General features: G+C 45.2%; 1 protein-coding gene across 3 annotated transcripts in view; it reads right to left on the reverse strand.

The window, feature by feature from the left end:
• The window catches only part of ZZEF1 (zinc finger ZZ-type and EF-hand domain containing 1), a 3,309,810-nt gene that overhangs the window by 1,928,358 nt on the left and 1,363,040 nt on the right, over positions 1–18,412 (reverse strand). For all 3 annotated transcript variants that reach the window (XM_069614719.1, XM_069614718.1, XM_069614717.1), the window contains exon 25: positions 15,805–15,947. In XM_069614719.1, coding sequence (XP_069470820.1) covers positions 15,805–15,947 — 143 coding nt within the window. The remainder of the gene's footprint in view (positions 1–15,804; positions 15,948–18,412) is intronic.

An 18,412-nucleotide genomic window follows, 5' to 3' on the forward strand; every position in this document is an offset into this window, starting at 1 on the left:
CTTAGAGGGGCACCACTCACCTGTAGGCTCACCGTGGATGTCTTTGGCAATGCCAACCTTGTCCTTGCCGACCTGGGACCCGCAGCAGCGGCAAACCCAGTGGGATCAGTGGCATGCAGTCTTGCCTTCTTTTGTACCCCCGCGGGCGGGGCATCCTCAAAGAACCTCAATCTCTTTTCTGAGGGAGTTTGATCGTGGAACCGGCCGGTCCTGGGGGTGCGGAGCAGGATCATGCCCGGAGGCCAAGCCAGAGGCCTTGCTGTAGTGATCCTTTTGGTCTTTTTCGAAAAGCTGCGGCAGACCTCCCATCCCTCCTCATCATGGTTTGGATGCAAGCAGTATAGAAATCTGTGGTGTTGATCCTCCACGGAAACATTCCTTAGTCCATATTTTGCGCAGAGTTTGAAAAGGTATCTCTTCTCCTTGGTCATGGCGAAAAGGTGTGAAGTAGGCCCAAGACTGGGCCTTCTCTAATCCGATGAAAGACCCTCGATGTATTTTCAGCGACAGCGGATCCCTGCTGCCAGTAGTCGACCTATGGTCGAACGACGAATCCAAAAATTGGTCAAACTTTCACATTTTACCAAAAAACTCAAATTATTAGGAAAATAGCTCTGAAGCGTGCGGTACAAATCTGAAGATGGCCACCAGGGGTGAAGCTTAGGGAGAGGACTGTCATTGGATGGGGGCAGTATGACCCAGAGGACAGTGATTGTTTTTTTATTGTGCTCCTTATACATGAAGAAAGCTTATTTCAAAGCACCCACAGAGCAAAGGGGAGCAAACATGTGAACAAAGGCAGAGAATAAACAGATGATCAGGGAAAAAGGGCAGTCCTAATAGGCCTTGTGAGCATTTAGAACGTGCAGGGAGGGGGAGGGTGCACGGGTGAGTGCAAGGAGTTCCACAGAGGGAAGTGCCAAGGAGTCAGTTGTGTGCAATAGTAAGTGCCTGGCAGAGATTGCTAGGTGCAGGGTGATCACCTGCCATTAGTAAGTGTAGGCCTGTGGAACACAGGCCAGTGGGTGCGAAAAGGCAAGTGCTGGGATGGTGTGGGAGGCTGAAGGCGAATTGGCGGAAGGCCGGGATCCAGAAGGACACAAGGTTTCAGGCCACCAATCTCAGCGACTGTTGGGTATTAGCAGGGGAGCGAGAGGGGTGGGGGGGGGCGGAGGTGAAGAGGAGGCACTTCCAGAAGGTCTGGCTCAAGACGGAGAGGAGGGAAGGCTGTTCCAGAGGAGGGAGCCAGCCGAGGATAGAGATCTGCCCCCAGCTCGCTGCTTAGAAAAATTCCTGACAAGCAGAGCGTTGGAGCCGGAGGAGCGCAAGAGTCTGGAAGGAAGGTATTTGGTAAGAGCAAGTTGTAGATGGAGTGGTCCTTGGCCCCAGACAGCCTTATGGATGATGCAGAGGGATTTAAACTTGATCCTTGCAGCAACCGGAAGCCAGTCGAGGGATTTTAAGGCTAGAGACAGCCCCTGGCCTTAAGGCCAAGGATGCGTCTTGCAGCACTATTCTGGGCAAGCTGTAGGGGGCGGTGAGAGGAAGAGGGTAGATTAAGGAAGAGGCTGTTGCAGTAGTTAAGCTTAGAGAGTACCAGGGCTCTGGAGACGTTGAGCTTCTGGGGAGAAGGGAGGAAAGGAAGGATACCTCTGAGATGTAGTTAAACATGGGCCTTCTTGGCAAGGTCCAGCATGTGAGGGAAAAAAGAGAGAGACGTCGAAGATGACGCCAAGGTTTCGGCTTCAGATGCAGGAGAAGTGAGGGAGCCCATAGAGGGTGGCCAGTGTGAAGGGAGGAAAGAGGGGAAGAGGTGGGGGAGGGGGGTGCCAATGGGAAGGATCTCAGTCTTGCTGGCATTGTGGCAGAGATCATTGGAGGCACACCAGGACTGGATAACAGATAGGCAATTGGGAATGGTAGAGGAAGAAAGGGGAATATCAGAGGGAAGTTTGAAGTGTGTCATCTGCATAACACTGGAAGTGAGGGGAGGACGTAGAGTTAAGGTGAGCAAGCTGTGCGAGATAGACTAAGAGCCAGGATGAGATGTTGGAGCCCTGGGGAACGCCACAAGTGGAGATAGAGGTAGGGGAGGAGAATGAGCCCAGGATGACCTGGGAGGGACTGTCAGAGAGGAAGGCGGTCAGCCAGTCCAGTGCCCGCTCCGAGATACCAAGGGTGTCGTGGAACCATTTTATGAGGATGGAATGGTTAACCGTATGAAATGCAGACACCGGGGGAGTTTGTGTCAAGATATGCGAGCAGTTCTTCACAGGTGTTCAGAAGAGCAGTTTCCATGCCTCCCGGTGCTCAGAATCCAGATTGGTGGTTGTGTAGGCAACCAATGAGCTCAGTATGCTAGGCCAGTTGAGGGTAGACCAGTTTTTCAAGGTGTTTCCCAAGGAAGGGAGTGATCGAGATGGGGCAGTGATTGGCCAGACACGAGGGGTCAGCGTAAGGTGTTTTCATGAGGGGCTGCACAAGAGTGCTTGAGGGAGAAGGGGAAAGACCCACTGGCAAGAGAGTAATTGCATAAATCCACAAATGCAGGGGCAAGGGAGCCAATGTTGTCCTTAATAATTCTGGAAGAACATGGGTAATCCTGTTTGGAAGAGACCTTCATAGAACAAACAACCCTAGTGACCTTGTCTGGTGTGATAGGGGAGGAGGAGGAGGAGGAGGAGAGAAAGGCGGAGGGAGGTTGGGAGTCAAAGGCTGGCACGGGGTTGGGGAGGAAGAAAGTGCTCAGGATGTCCTGAGTTTTTGCAGCGAAGTGGGTGGCCAGTGACGTGCAAAGGGCCTGGGAGGGAAGAGGAGAGGTGGAGACTGAAAAAGGACTGGCTAGTTCCTTGAAGATTTTAAAGAGTTCAGCCATATTGTTAGATGCTCCAGAGACACGGACCTAGATGTGGGCCCCCTTCTTAGAGTAAATGGCGAGGATCAGCCAGTGTTCTGCCCCTTCCGTTGTGCAGCTCTGCACTTGCGCTTCAAAATCTCATAGATCGGCGTTGTACCAGGTGTTCCGTTTGGTGGCATGTTTCAGGTGGATCCTCGTGACTGGGGCAGGAATGGCGAGATGGAGGTTGCTGAGAGCAGAGTCAGAGGTAGAGTCTGTAGTGGGAGGAGAGGGTGGGACAAAGGTGGTTGCAAAGGCAGCAACTGACACTCGTTTCATCGGACGGATGTCTGAACGAGGTTGGGGGGCTGGTGGAGGCACGGTCAGAGGGTTGATAAAGCTCAGGTGAGAGGAGAGGAGGGAGTGGTCGGACCAGGACAGAGGAGTGGTAAGCAGAGTGGAGAGAGAAAGATCTGTGTGGATAAAGGCATCCAGAGTGTCTCTCTCGGGTAGGGCCAGAGGGGAGAATGAAGAGGGATGGAGAGAGCGGTGCAGAAGTCACAGAAGAGAGTGGCTGCTGTGCTCTAATAGTCAAGGTAGATGTTGAAATCGGCCAGGAGGAGGAGTTTGGGGGAAGATGTCAGCAGAGAGGAGAAATTGTTCCATTCAGGGAGGAACAGGGTGATAGAGCCAGGTTGCCTATAGATGGTGGCAATGGTCAGGGAGGAGGTGGGAGAGATGACCAGTTTGAGACCAGGCTCTCGAAGGAGGAGTTTGGCTGTGTGGGTATGAGGGAAGAAGGCTACCACGTTTCGGTGAGAGCAAAGACATCGAGATCAATGTCTTCAAGAAGGAGGCGTATGTCAGCAGAGTGCTTCATAGCAGAGCAAGCATTACGCGTGGCTAGATGATGCATTTCTGCCTTTAAAGGCTTTCTGAGGAGGGGTGCAGGGGCGTGGTATACCAGTCAGTGGAGTGGGAGAAGGGAGAGAGGAGGAAGGAGTAGCAGGCGCAGGAAGGAAGTTGATGAGGCACGGCAGATGTGGGTCAAAGTGTAGTAGGTTGGGTTGAGGACCCTGAGCCATGATAGTGCCATTGCGATAGACAATGATACAGCTAGATGATGAGAAGACCACCAAGAGTACTTCCCATCTAGTGCCACCATTAATAGTTGAGGATAGGACAGGAGAGCGAGAAGAGATTAGATGAGGGGTCCAGAGATCAGGAGAGGGGACAGAAAAGAAGATATCAGTGATGATCTGCCTGGAAGTAGCGCTGATGTAGGTGTCTGCAATGGGGAGACCAGGGTTGGTGGTCAGGACTCTTTTTTAAACTATTTTCTTCCAGACTGAGGAAGGAGAATAGGTGATAATAAAGCAGTTGGAATAGATAGGCGAGATAGTGAGTGCCATAAGGGTGGTGGAGAGAAAAGAAAGGAGGATAGAAGGAGTGACGGCGCGGCACAGGCACTACTTATCAGGCAGCCTAGTAGCAAAGAGGGGGGAGAGCAACAGAAGCAGTAGAAGCAGTTGCGTAGAAAAATTGGGGCGGTGCAGTTGTTACACACCTAGATTCAAAAAATGCTCAAACAGCACAGAAATGCAGTACAATTTGAATTTAGCACCAGGTACTTAAATGCAGCACAAGAAGTAGAAGACGCACGCAGGAATGCACACCTAGATTCAAATAATTGCAAGGTAGCATTTCAGGCAAACCTAGATTTCAGATGCAGAGTACATGTTCAGCAAACAGGGATTGAAGGTTAGAATGTGAAGCTAGTGGGGGGACCCGGACGTGAAAGGCGAGTTCAATTGCAGACATGAGAATGACCCTAGTAAAATGGTTGCATGAGCACAGGTTGGCAGTTTGAGAGTGAGTTAATTAGATCTGCCGTTGTTGCCTCGTAGAGTTGCAGTGCAGCTCCCCTAGCCCCACACCTTAGGTATAGCTGTAGCACCTTTAATAGTCTCTCCTGGATTCTCCTTTTATTCTATCATACAATGCTCTTCCGGCTTGGTCTGCCTCCCTCCTTGGTCAGTACCACTTTGCTCCAACTGTGTGCTCCCGACGGGAGTCAGATAGCAACGATTTCCTTCTGTAACGTTTCAGAGACTTTCAATAGCATAATATTTCTTACAGGACCACTCGGAAACCTTGTATCCACTTTGATTCACTTTGATTGTCTTTTGCACCCAATACGTTCACTCCAAACGTATAACCAGTTTTCCTTGTGATCGCGCTTCCATCTGAAGCTTCTTCCATTAACAGTCAATTGATACTTTGTATCTGGCTGGTCATTCATACCCCAAGTCTCTTTCTCTGAATAAGACTCACTGGTCAATGAAGGCTTTTCCCTGCTAACTTACTTTATGCCTGAACACTGCAGTTTGAGGTCAGGGTCTCACCACCTGCCCCTCTGACACTCCTGGCCATGGCAGGAGAGCGAGCACTTCTCATAAACAAGAGGGAAGGTTGGCCATTTCCACAACCTTTCCCTTCTCACAACTTTGGTTTTGTGGAGAGACAGCTCCCTCGCCTCTTCATCCAAGAGCCTTTTCTCTGCCAAAGGATAGTGGTCTGGCCTGCCAGTCTTTCTTTGCCAGTATTCTCTCTTCGGTTGTGCTTTCCTCCAAACTGCAAGTTCCTTGCAAGTCAGGGATACCTTGCTGGACTCAGCCACGCAGCCTCCCTGTTATTGTGCCTCCAACTGCTTCTTCTGATAGTGTGCAAAAGTCCCTCCTTTTAGACACCTGGGGCAGCCCAATGGGCTGCATGTGTGAAGTCAGTCCAGAGCTTGCCAGACTGTGCATTATCCAATTAGTGGGACAAGCCTGTCCCGGAGTCCTGGGTGAGCTGGGTCTTAAAGGGGCAGTCCATCTTTTCAACCATTGTAACTGAAGTGTAGGTTTTTGAATGGGGCTGATATGATAGTACCCTATAATGGTAGAGGGAATGGAGGAGAGGTTGGTTTTAGAGAAAGGGGGGTACAATGTCTCACCTGTCGGTCCTCCATATGCAATCCCCGAAGACCCCTTACCTAGATTGCCCGCCCCCGCTTGTCTGCCCTCGGGATCCAGACACGATCCCTGGGGCTCAAGCATGGGAGCACCACCAGGTTTTTCACAATAGAAAGAACAATACAGTAAGTCATTTCTCCTTTAATGTATTACCTTTCTCCCGCAGATTCCTCAGTAAATAGTCTCCCAAAGCAGAAGAAATAACAAAGGCGGAAGAAATCTCTAAAGCAGTACATTTTGCAACACTGCCCTTCCGAAGCGAGAGTCAGCCCCATGGGCCACATCTATACTGTAATGCTTCGTGAACATATGAAGCGAGGACCAGGTTGCGGCCCGGCAGATGTCCCTAACCGGTAGTCCCCTTTGCAGAGCCGTAGGGGTGAAGACCCCTCTGGTAGAATGGGCCCTGGTGCCACAAGGCAATTCCTTGCCTGCAGTATGGTAGCATTCTAAAATACACAATTTGATCCATCGTGAGATTGTCTGTTTCGATATGGCTATACGCTACAAGCAACTGGTTGGTTTTTCTGTATTCCGCCATTCTTGCTACATAGAAGCTTAACACTCTCTTAGGGTCCAACTGGTGAAAACACTCCTCATCCTTGGAGGGATGCTGAAGTGGATAGAACACCAGAAGATCTATCACCTGAGACAGATTGAATTCTGACACCACCTAAGGCAAGAACCCTGGTCACACTTTAAGAGATACTTCCTCCTGAAAAAAGCAAAGAAAGGGTGGTTTGCAAGACAGGGCCTACAACTCTCTGACCCGTCTGGCCGAAGTGATGATTAAAGGTGCAGGGGGCAACAATGCACCCCCGCCTCACTCCCATCTCTGTAGGTATTGACCTTGGCCATCTAAACAGACCTGTACGAATGACTTCTTATGCAAGTGCCTTACTAATGAAAGGAGTCCCGATGGTATATTCCAATTTCTTAATTTACACCAGAGTCTGGCTCTGTTTACAGCATCAAGCGCTTTCGACAAATCCACTGAGGCAACATATAAAAGTGGATGATCCGTTGACTGAGCCTTCCCCCGCATTATATTTAGAATCCGGCCATTCAGGGAGGTGGACATTCCCTTCCTGAACCCCATCTGTTCTTTGCACAGGACACCAGTAGATGCAGCCCACCTTTCCAGTTCTCCGAGGATAACACTGGCAAACATATTGCTGTCTGCATCCAGTAGGGCAATAAGGCGATAGTTTACCGGATCGGCCCGATTGCCCTTGTATAAATTGGAATAATTACTGCTTTACTCCAACTGGGAGGATAACATCTGTGGTAAAGTGTGTTTTTAAAGAGAGCTAGCAGGACTTGGGACCATAGAGCTGGGTTGGACTTGAAGACAACGTTAGTAAGACCATTTGGTCCTGGGACTCTTGAAGTTGATGAATTTATTAATGAGGTCCGCTATAACCTCTGTATTCAAATGTAATGACCACCGACTACTATCCATTCCTCCTCTTTAAATCCAGGATCTTTGTATAGGTCATCAAAATGTTTAATCCAGTTGTCTGCGGACATTGAATTGCTCTGGAGGTGGTTTTGTGTTCCCTGATCTTTATAATATATTATATTCACCATATTATATTATATATTCACCATCATATTGCTGTTTAAGTTTTTTAGTCCCTCTCACCCAATTTTGGTATTATAACATCAATTTTCGCTTTTCTTGCATTAAATCTGCTCCTAATTTATGCTCCTCTATCAGGATCCTGATGTTTTTTCTCAATTCCTTTTTTGAGCTAGGTGTCATGATCAAAAACATAAACTAGCTTTGTTTCCCCTAGGTATAGGTTTGTCTTGGTCCAAGATCAACTTCAGAAAATTAGCAGGTGTGCAGATTGCTTCGAGTTGATTAGCCTTTATATCTGCTATCAATTCACTTAGATTTCTATCAGGTTTAGACCCTCCCACTCTAAACATTGAGATCGTATTTCCACCCAGGCTAACTACAAGTTTCTGTTTGATTCTATCTACAGTCACAATACCTGGTAAATTAAATGTTGCTGTTAACATGTTGTGGTCAGTGTTGACCATATTCTTAATCTCCATACGTGTACATATACATTTTTTACACTAGTCATTAGCCAGGTCTCTTGTAATATCCATTTGTGTTTCCCGAATATTTCTGTGCAGGTTAGCCTCTTTGTAAAACTTCAGAATCCCCATGTATTCCAACTCAGTGTGTTTATTTCACTGTTCACTAAAGCGACTTATAATTCTCCCCCAATTTCTGAAGAATTTGCACAAGGATTTCAGGTAATAGAGACCATGCTGTGGAGGAACTCTTAAAAACCTGCTGCCCTCTCGAAATTAGTTATATGCTCTTCTTCTACCTACTACACACACTGTAAATCTGGAGGGCTACCCCCCTCCCCGCACCCCAACAAATACTTTCTGGGGGTCGGCTCTCCTTTCTAATTCTGGCTTATTAATTGATATTTCGTATCCAAGATCTTTAAAATGTTTCGAGCCCCTAGCAACGCTGTTTCCCCAATGTGATTTTAAACCAATGTCAGCAATATTTGTGTGTTCATCGTATGGGAAATGAATATATTCTATGTCGTGAGATGAGGTCCTGGGTGTCTCTTGTGATTTTTAGAATTGCTGATCTATTTAAGACCAGACAGTCACCAAGCAGAGCCTTTCCTTCGATCCGTAGTCTTGGCTGTGCAAATGTGGTTTCCTTCGTCATACCATCTTGCTCTGGAACTGAGCATGGCGTTTGGCCGTTCAAATTTCTAACTCTTATGTTGGTCGTTTCCTGAATAGTGGCTGGAACTTGAGCTTTATGTGTTAATTGGGTATCATTCCTCCTGGTTGTAATTGAGTCGACATTAGTCTGATTTTCACCTTCAACCTGTTGGGATTTGGCTTGCAGTGTTTCTGACGATGTACCAGATCCTGTAGGCTTATTCTTCCCTCTATAGAATATGGGCTCCCATTTACCAAGTGGAAGTGTATTTCTTGCATGAGAAAGTGCCTTGTGTTGTAACACAGAGTGTTTGTTAATCCTATCTGTGTCTTCAGACTGAGTTTGCACAGTAACCGTCTTTTTTTCATTAGTTGTCTTAACACTGAATAATGGGAAGTTTCCAGTTCCATTTCTCTAATTTGACTGTTTGTGATTTCCCGGTCTTCCTCTCTTTTGATGATCTCCTAGTCCCTGAGGGGCCTGACAAATCCTTGCAGACATCGTTCTACACAGTCACTTCTTTCGCTCTCCGAATAATCAATCTAGAGGGTCCTTTTTCAACAGAACCCAGATCATCTACTCCCGATACCAACATTGATTGACATAACCATCATCAATAACTTTATTCAGCCATAAGGCCATCAAAGTACAACAAAATGCAATACATATAAACGATTACAATCACTCAGATTTTCATCCAGCCTTCTCCGCCCAAAAAAAAAAAACAAAAAAAAAGGAACAATAGCTCATATCCCAGGGCTTTTGCTAATGTCAGCACCCATAACTCATTTAGTTCTATGCAATAACAGGGTGGACCAGCTCTCCTCATACATTGCCGATACCGCAAAGTCGCTTCCCTAGTGGAGTTTGTTCGATCCAGTGAGCCTTGTATACTGTGGCCTAGTTCCCTTAGGGTAAGCATTGTTAGAATGGGGAGAGGCACTAAGAACAATCCTACCACCAGATAGAATACAGCATCTCATTCCACTTCCCAGAATACCATTGGCCACTCTTTTGGATGCATATGGGGTCAAGGGTGCATCCCCCACCATGAATTAATCTTGTGTAGTTTGTGATGTCATCTTGAATTAGGAATGGCCAACCATAGACTATTCAGAGCTAGTGAGTACACTTATTGATTAGTGTTTCCTGAGATTCTGGGTAGGCAAAATTGACTTTGGTGACTCCATATAAATATAACAGGCCGCCTTTGTATTACCCTTTCATGTTACCATATTCCAAACTATGCCTGTGATGCTGCCTAGGCCCCCAGTAACTGGGTTCAACAAAGGCTAGTTTAGATTTTGTATGGACTGCCCCTCCTCCTAGCTTGTTCCCTAAATGTATGGATCTAGACCCCTGGTCATCCTGCTGGCATAAAGTCTGCTGTACTTGCAGGACTATTTTATTCTGGTGGCTTGGAGTTTGCACATCAGTGCCTTGATCAATTAATATTGGGGGGCCTTTCACAGGCTGAACATTAATACAGCTGATGTTATAGTCAGTGGTGTTAAGCAACTTTTGTTTGTACTTCGGCATGCTGTGGGCATTCACTACTGATGGCTGGTGGACCTTTGGGCAACCTTCTATTCTGGGTTGGCACTCCCCCATGGCTCCTCCACATCTACGATGTTCCAAAATAAGTAGAAGTAGTTTCTTTTTTAATCTGCTAAGATGTGGTTAGATTTGCACCCTGAAAATAATCACTCGCTTGCTCCAGGCATGATGGTAGTGGTAGACATTCCGTAGACATTCCACTAGGGGCAGAGGCACAGAGAGCAATAACAGACATCTCAAAAGTGTTTTCTTTGTGCGTGGCCAGCCCCTCATCTCTGTTGTCTACAGATGGAAATACTGTACTGGATCTCGTTATCCTGGGTGTCGATATCTGGCCCCCTAGCTCAATCTTTTGCAGGCGGCTGCATAATGAGTTCTGAGCTGCAGATTCTCCCACTACGTTAAGGTTCGGAGAGCTCAGGTGGATAGCTACAACGGTGTCAGGCCATAAATACATATCCCCTCAACATCATTTTCAGTGGGCCTTACAACGGCATTCTTCCAGGTTGCAGTAGTGAAAGCAGGAACTGGTGTTTCATGTCCCACTAACCCTCTGTGCTTTGATTGCAAAGGTCTTCGGACATAGCGCTGCAAATTATAGTGCTGTAAGTGGGGTTTTCCATCCCTCCACTCATGAGGCTGTAGCTGTAGCTTGTGGGCGGTCTCTCCATCTGCAATAACAACAGTAGTTTTATTACTGGGTATATTGGCAGCTGCATAGTCAATAATGTTTGTTACCCATGGGGTATGACTCACTCCCAAGAAACTGATTGATTTTGTTAATAGGTTTATAACCCTTGTCACTGAGCTGGACAGGGCTGCGCGGCTGCACAATGGTATTGCTGGGGTCTGTAAGACCATCTACTGGGCGGGGCGCCACCGGCATATTGCGTTTTAAAGTCAATATTTTCTGCTTTGCTTTACCAAACACAAGAAAGCCATTAAACGGATCATGAGATGAACCAACCCCCACTGCCGAAGCCGACGTTGCTGCCATACCAGGTTTGAAAGAGAGGAAGTTGATAGAACTTTTAAGAAAAAGCAGATGACAGTTGGCAACAATTCAAATCAGAGATTTATTGGTGCAGCTTCTCACCTGGTGATTAATAAAATGGATCTCTTCTCCGCTAGGTGCAGCATAACAATACAGGTCTTGGCAAGGAGCCCCCTTCGCCCATGTGTGCCGAACACCTCCACACAAGCACAACACCCGTGCCCCCGCGAACCATGCCGTTGCGGGCAATTAGATCAAATGTAAGGTGTTTGGAGAGGGGGCACACACTGACACAGCAGCTTTCTGCAGGCAGCAATCCAGAGCCCCGTGGGAGCACTACAGAGTCCAACTCTGAACTGTCTCTGACCAGTAAAATAGTTCTCAATCTGTGCTGATTTTTACAGAACTTAGTAGCCTTTAGCTTGTGTGGTTTGTCCCCTTTGTTCTTAGAGATTTCTTCTGGTTACAATTCATCGTATGTGATTGAGTTTCTTCCATGACTAAGATTTTGCATGAACTTCCTTGAGCCCCTCTGCATTTTTTTTCCTCGTTTTAGATTTCCCCTTTCTTGGCATAAAATCTTGAGCTATTTTAATGGATGTTACTAATCGATTTTGATTAATTTTGTCATCCATTGTTAAGTCACCCATTGAGGGAGGTGGAACTTGCAGGGCGTTTAGGGAATCTATTTGGATGGCATCTGTATCCGGATCCAACAGGAAGCGTCTTGTGGTGATGGGTGACTTGTATCAGCACACTGGGAAATGGTACTCGAAATCAGCCATCCTGGCGGGGGAAGCTTTACATCCGGCACCATCTTTGGGACTCATTTTGTAATAATCTGTAACTCTTGAGATCGACAATATTTTCTCATTCATTTCCGTCATCATCTTTGATGTACTGGATTTTGTCACTCTTCTTTCACGGTCTTTCTTTTTCTATAGATTCTTTAACTGTGAGCAAAGTGATTTTAATTTCACTGAGCTGCAATGTATTAGCTGCAAGATTCACTTGTATATTTTCATACAGCGCTACAAATGAACATAACACTAAATTCAGTGCAGAGATCGAGAGGCTGATAATTTGATCTTCTCAACCATTTCTACCAAGGTTTTGAGGAAAGCTTGTGGTGATTCAGGCCCTATTGATGCTATTAAACTTTTATGTGCCGTCCATGGAGGCTGTGGAAACGTTGGAAGCACCTGTAATTCCTTTCAGTTCCCCTTCGTACAGTGGCAGTCTAGCCTTCTTCCAAGATGGCCGCTTGGTATAAATACGGGGCGGAGACTTCCTGCCTTGCGTTGTATCTGTGTTACGGAGTTTTCGCCCACCAGTGCTCTCTTGGTTCCAGCTACCATTTTTCCCTTCTTCAGCCCTTCCTTGTTCCATTGTTTGTCCAGTGTTTGTTTTGCCTTTGTTTGGCTTGCCTTTGGTATCCGCTCCGCTCGTCTAACGTTTACCCTCTCTTTCACTTTCAGGTGTTCTGGTTCTGCTCTCTCTCCCACTCTTTAGTCTGCCTTTATTTCCTCGCCAGCTTTCCCCTATCCCTACTACACTTTCCACGTCCGTCTTTCTTTTTTTTCCCTTTCGCGGCAACCGATCCTCGGTAGCCACCCTGCCTTCTTTTTCTTTGGTTTTCCAAACTTCCATTTGGTACTTGTTTTATGCTTACCATTTTTCCGTGCATTCTGCGTGTTCATCTCTCGTCTTTCTTTTTCTATATCTACTAATCTGTCCACGGTTCTACCTTCTGTATTTTGTTCTAACACTCCGATGCAACATATTACTCGCTCTGCTGAGTAGAGGATCTTTACCTTTGTGTGTTTTTCTTGCCGCCCAGTCATTTGCCTTCCACTGGAGATGAGACTACCTGATCTGGTCTGTTGGATTATTACACCCTGTCCTGTGCCTGATGAACATTCTGTACCTAAAAAGGCCGCCTCTCCAATACGGACATTTGTATTTTGGAGACATCAGTTCTTAAGCAGCTGTAGAGACTTATTCCCAGGAAAAGAGACAGGACAACTTATCATCCAAAGTTTTTTCTGCCTACACAGCTTTTTCCTGAACTTGGGGTCGGCTCCCCGGGGGTCCCCGGACTCTGGGTTATACTTCTGGTCACGATGGCCTCCGAGGGAGCTCACCCTTACCTTCGCCGAAAGAAGGAAAAGAAGCCCAAAGAGTCCCAAAGACTTCGCAAGAAAAGGGATTCAGAAGTCCAAGACAGCTCATTTGAAGAAACAGGTGAGGAGGAAGATCGGGAGGGTTCTACAGAGCGTGACAAACTCAGAGAAAGATACTCAGTTAATAATGAGAGATTGTTGTCTACATTCACGTAGAGTACTGAGCTTGCATTGTGTAGTTGGACCAAATGATCCAAGTGGTCAAGACGCTGTGATTGTCATGTATTTAATTCCAAAAGGTGTAACTGTCTGCTTTTCTGATGTTTCCATTCCTGAGGCCACTCCCAGGAGACTTCTATCACTCATCTCAGCAGTCGTTACCATAGATTTCTGTTCTTCTGTAATCAAGTTGATACCGCTCACTCCTTTTTGAATGAAGTCTTTCAAAGTTGTCTGCAACCTTGTAGAGGGCATCCATTACCATAAAGTGTTAGTCCCACCCACAGCTGTTATGTTTTTTTGTACTGATTAAGTCTCAGCTCTACTTGTAAGACGCTGCTATCCCGGGTGGTTTATTCAATAGCAATTTCGTTACATTTTTTTTTTTGGGAGTTGATGCTCTGGCTAGTGCGTTTAAGTCCCTTGATAGAGGTCTTGGGGTCTTTAAAGCCAATGATGCTACTATACAGTTCGACTTAGAAAGAAGATTTGAGACTGGCAAGTGAAGCCCATCTTCCAAAAGGCTGTTCTTATTAGCAATCCCGACCATTATATTAGAACTGGAGCTGGGAAACACAAATTCAGTCTGGCTCTCCAACATTGACAAATGTTGAGCATTGTTAAGGAAATGTTCTCTTTGATCTCTTTCGCCCATCTTTCCTGATTCGGTAGTAACAGCTTTTTTCTTTCTCTTTCTAAGAGAGCAATAATTTTTTCGAACGTATCCCTGCGGTTAGTTTATTTTTTGAACTGGCCTCTTCTCAAATCATACATTCAAAATGTTATACCGAAGTCCACTGATCTTTGTTCATTGACAATTATTCTCAGGGATTTCTCTACATTAGGACAAATGCAATGTCGTCACCAGTTTGACGCTTTAAAATATTTGATTGTTTTTCCAATAAGAGTCCCGTGAGGCTCAAAGGTTCCTGGCCTGAAGTCGCCTCACTTGGTCCACAGTAAAATTAAGGGACCTCAGAGTGTTTCTGCCTTTTTAATTTCTCTAGTAATGACACCACAAAGTCATAAGCAAAGGCACAGGCTATGGGCACGCATGGCAGCTTGAGGGAGACCCTAACCCGGCCACAGTTGCGCCTCAAAGGGATATGAGCGCAGCCCCAGGGTTGTGTGTCTCCCAGAAAAAGGGCCCTACACGCCTTCAACAAGCCACCCGCCACAGCTCGGGGGTTCAAGGGAACAAATGTACAGAGCCTGGTATGCAGATCAGGGAGCACAGAGATTAGAAAAATACCAAAAATACCCAACTGCCGCACTGCGCCAACTGATTTCATGTAGCTCCTCACATTATTCTCCAAGGCACGTCTCGTCTCTGTTTCAGGCTACGCTGTACTGCTTCAAAATCCCAGGAATTCCAGGAAAGAAAGAGGGGAGCACCTGGTGCCATCACCGCCCAGCCGTCAAGCTGCACCACACACGCTCAGACCAGTAGACGCTTCCCACAAAAAATGTATGATGGGATAACTTACTCCTTTATAGGAAGAAAAGGAGTTTAAGAAGCGTTTGAAGGATTTTTTTTTTTAAAGGATGAAAGCAGAAATGTTACAATGAATGACAAGAACGGTTTGCATTGCCCAACCACAGGGTGACAGATCATCTCAAAGATGAAAGACTGGTGCCAAGAAGATGAACAAGGAGGTTATGGTGAAGATAGGGATTTGGGTTGATTGTTCATGTTAGATTTGTTCGCGGTAAACTGACTGCAATATAATTGCTTGGGCCAAAATTTGAAACGTACATATTAAAGAAGGGAATACAATGATGCGAGTCACTTTACATACATAAAATGCACCAGATGTACAGAACGTACACCACCCCCACCCCTTTCCCCTAGTTGCCTGCTTGCTCGCCTCTGCTTCCCCTGCAACCTTTTTTCATTTTTTTCCAGGTCCCCAGCCTCCAATGTTAAGGTAGCGGGGAACACCCCCACAATCCCAACTCTCCGTGTTCAGTATTTTTAAAAGTATGCAGGCAAAGTACACAGAAGATCAATTCAAACAAGTAAAAACCGATCAAATAATTCATTCGATCAAACATTTTTGAACAAATTGGCTAATTCCGAAGACAGGTCTGAAAAAGTAACCCAACCGGAAGCTTACCAAAAATGATCAAATTAAAACATTTCACTTTTGGTTTTAGTTGGGTTTTAAAATGTAGCACAGAGAACATTTGTGTGTTGTCCCTATGCTCTGCAATGTTTAACAGAAACAACTAACTAGCACTAGGAAAAATATATGGCTATTTAAGCAAAGGAGAGTAATGAGCAGAACACTCAAGTCTAGAAAATAGGGAAATAGTAATTAGAGTAAATCAAATGAATATGAATCACATACCTCATTCACCTGTTGATGATTAGGATTACTGGTTTCTGAACTCTGTACTAAGCTCATTTGATGCCTGAAGATAGGTTTCCATAAAGGAGAACCAAGGACGGGTGTAACCTTTGCAGGTGGCATATCAGCAGCAGCACCTAACTCTGAAAAAGTATAAAACTACAATTAATAACTATTACCATTTCTCTATGACAATAGTGAATTACTTTAAAAAAGGCATGAAAGCAGATTATAGCCAGTAAGAAGAAAGCTAATTTGGTATGACCAGTGGGTCACCCTAAAAAATGCAGTCGCAAAATAACCAGCACAACCTTTGGGAGATAGTGATAAAAGGTTGTTTGTGAAATGACAGACACATAGAACATAATATCTCAGAAAGCAGATGTTACGCATTTTCAATCCTGTATAAATACGAGTGTGTACTAGCTTCAAGGAAAATAAACATAAACAAATCGTCTATGGGTAGCACATCCCTTATTAGAAGTAACAGTAATGATTTTTTTACTAAATGAAGTGCTAGAGGCCCCTTCAGCCTCTCAAAAAGCGGACAAACCAGCATGGCCAGACTTAATACCTGGTTATCTATTTATCACACCCCGACATCTTGGTAGCCTTCTTAGTTACATTATTTAATGTTCTTAATTCATTAAGGGCAGTCCCACCTAGTTGGCAACAATTAATAATCACTTCAGTGATTAAGAAGTGTGATCGGCACTCCCCAGCCAACTACTGGGCAATCTCTTCATAACACTCACTATTAAAAATGTATGGAAAACTGAATACAAAATAGATTAGAGTTATAGTGTACAGAAAACCATTTACTCAATTTATTCAGGATGTGTTTAGGAAAAGCACATCCACTGTTTATATGAATCTTTTCGACTTTCACTAATACTTTTCAAAAAGTGTCGCTTTTGATAACATTACGCCTGAGCAACTGTGTTCCACCTACGTTGAATTACAAATGCCTCCATCATTGCAGTCTGCCATAAAGTTGCTTTATTCAGATCATGTTGCTGTTCTTCGGTCGGGCCAATTAAATGAAATTAGAAAACCACTCCCTAGAATGAAAGGAGTCAGAAAGGGCTGCATTTCAGCCCTGTTGCAGTTTTATTGATACATTAAAAAGGTATCTGATGAACTGTTAGGATTACAAGCGGATAGCTCCATCTTTGGATAGTCGTAGGTTGTGACTACTTTTATTTGCGGGTGATGCTGTGCTTATTTCATGAACGCCACATGGTCTTCGGCAACTCTTAGATAATTGTAATGCTGCTTGTTTAGAAAATGGACTTAAACAATAGTAAAACTAAGAATAGGATATGTCATCTAGTGAGATCAGGGCAACCCTTGCTATTTATTAACATACATGAGGAACTTGTGCAGAATCTGATTTTTTTATTTATTTTTTTATAGTTGGGCACCTGGTTCCACAAATCCAGTGGATGGGTTTCCCAGTAGATTGATATTCACTCGACAAGGGGTGGGAAAATACATGTTATGACCACCCCCCACTCTCCCTACTGTAAGGCCTAGGCCCGGTGGGCCTTCTGAGGCGGAGTGGTTCCGTCGAGATCTCTGTTCGATGGTCAGGCCTGTCCTTTCTTGAAGTCTTCGCTGCGTCGAGTCACGGCTTTGATAAAGGACAGAAAGATAAACTAATATTATACACTTTATAAGTCAATAGCGTAAGCCGAAAATGCACTTCGCTTATATGCGACTGCCCTTGATGGCGTAAAAAAACAATCTGAGGGACCTTGACGCGTGAGGAATCATGGGTACAGCATACATCACACTAGGGATATTATTACTGTCACGCCCTGTCGATGTCCCTTTTCGAATTTCGAAAACAACAAGCTTCCACTAGATGTCGGCCTATGCATAGCATGTGATCTAAGCAGATTACACAAGCAACAGAAATATAGTTTTACTTCTAAATACCTCATGGTAAAGAAGCACTTGTTTTATTTATTTTTTAAAGAGTATCTCGACAAAATCCATTAATTAGCCAAGTCTCTTGATTAAATTCCAAACTAGAATTGTACCAGTATTAGCTTCTACTACGAAATAGAATGGTGAGCTATCCTAAAAAAATCCATACTATGTAAGTTGTGAGGAGGATGTTAATTTTCCTTTCAATTATCCTCTTTAATATCAACCAAAAAGAAAGTGGTCAAAATCTGTGTTGAAGTTGCAGAATTCTAAAACTTTAAGGGACAAATTGTATGCGTGTAATCATGCTAGCAGATTACATCGTTTATGCTATGTCATGTTTTCTGGAAAAGGCTCAGTTTAATGCCTCTCTACCTGTTCTGTGCCAGACATGATGTTGGGGCTAGTATTGATTGAGGTGCCGTGCCCCGTGACCTCAGTTCTACCTTTTTGTCCTGATCACTCTGACGTTGAGGGACCACTGAACCGTTGGTGTACTAGCTATCCACTAATAGTGGCAGGTGGGGAGGGCGATGAGGAATCAGTGGGACAAACAAAGAATTTCAAAAATCTGGAGGAGGGAGCAAAGCAAGGACACCACATAGACCAGAAAATTCTGGAGGCCCACCCTTCCAAGACGTGCGTCCTGTCCTGAAAGGGAATCCAAGCAGTAATG

The sequence above is a fragment of the Ambystoma mexicanum genome, chromosome 9 (assembly GCF_040938575.1).
Source record: "Ambystoma mexicanum isolate Mex_15411 chromosome 9, UKY_AmexF1_1, whole genome shotgun sequence".
NCBI lineage: Eukaryota > Metazoa > Chordata > Amphibia > Caudata > Ambystomatidae > Ambystoma > Ambystoma mexicanum.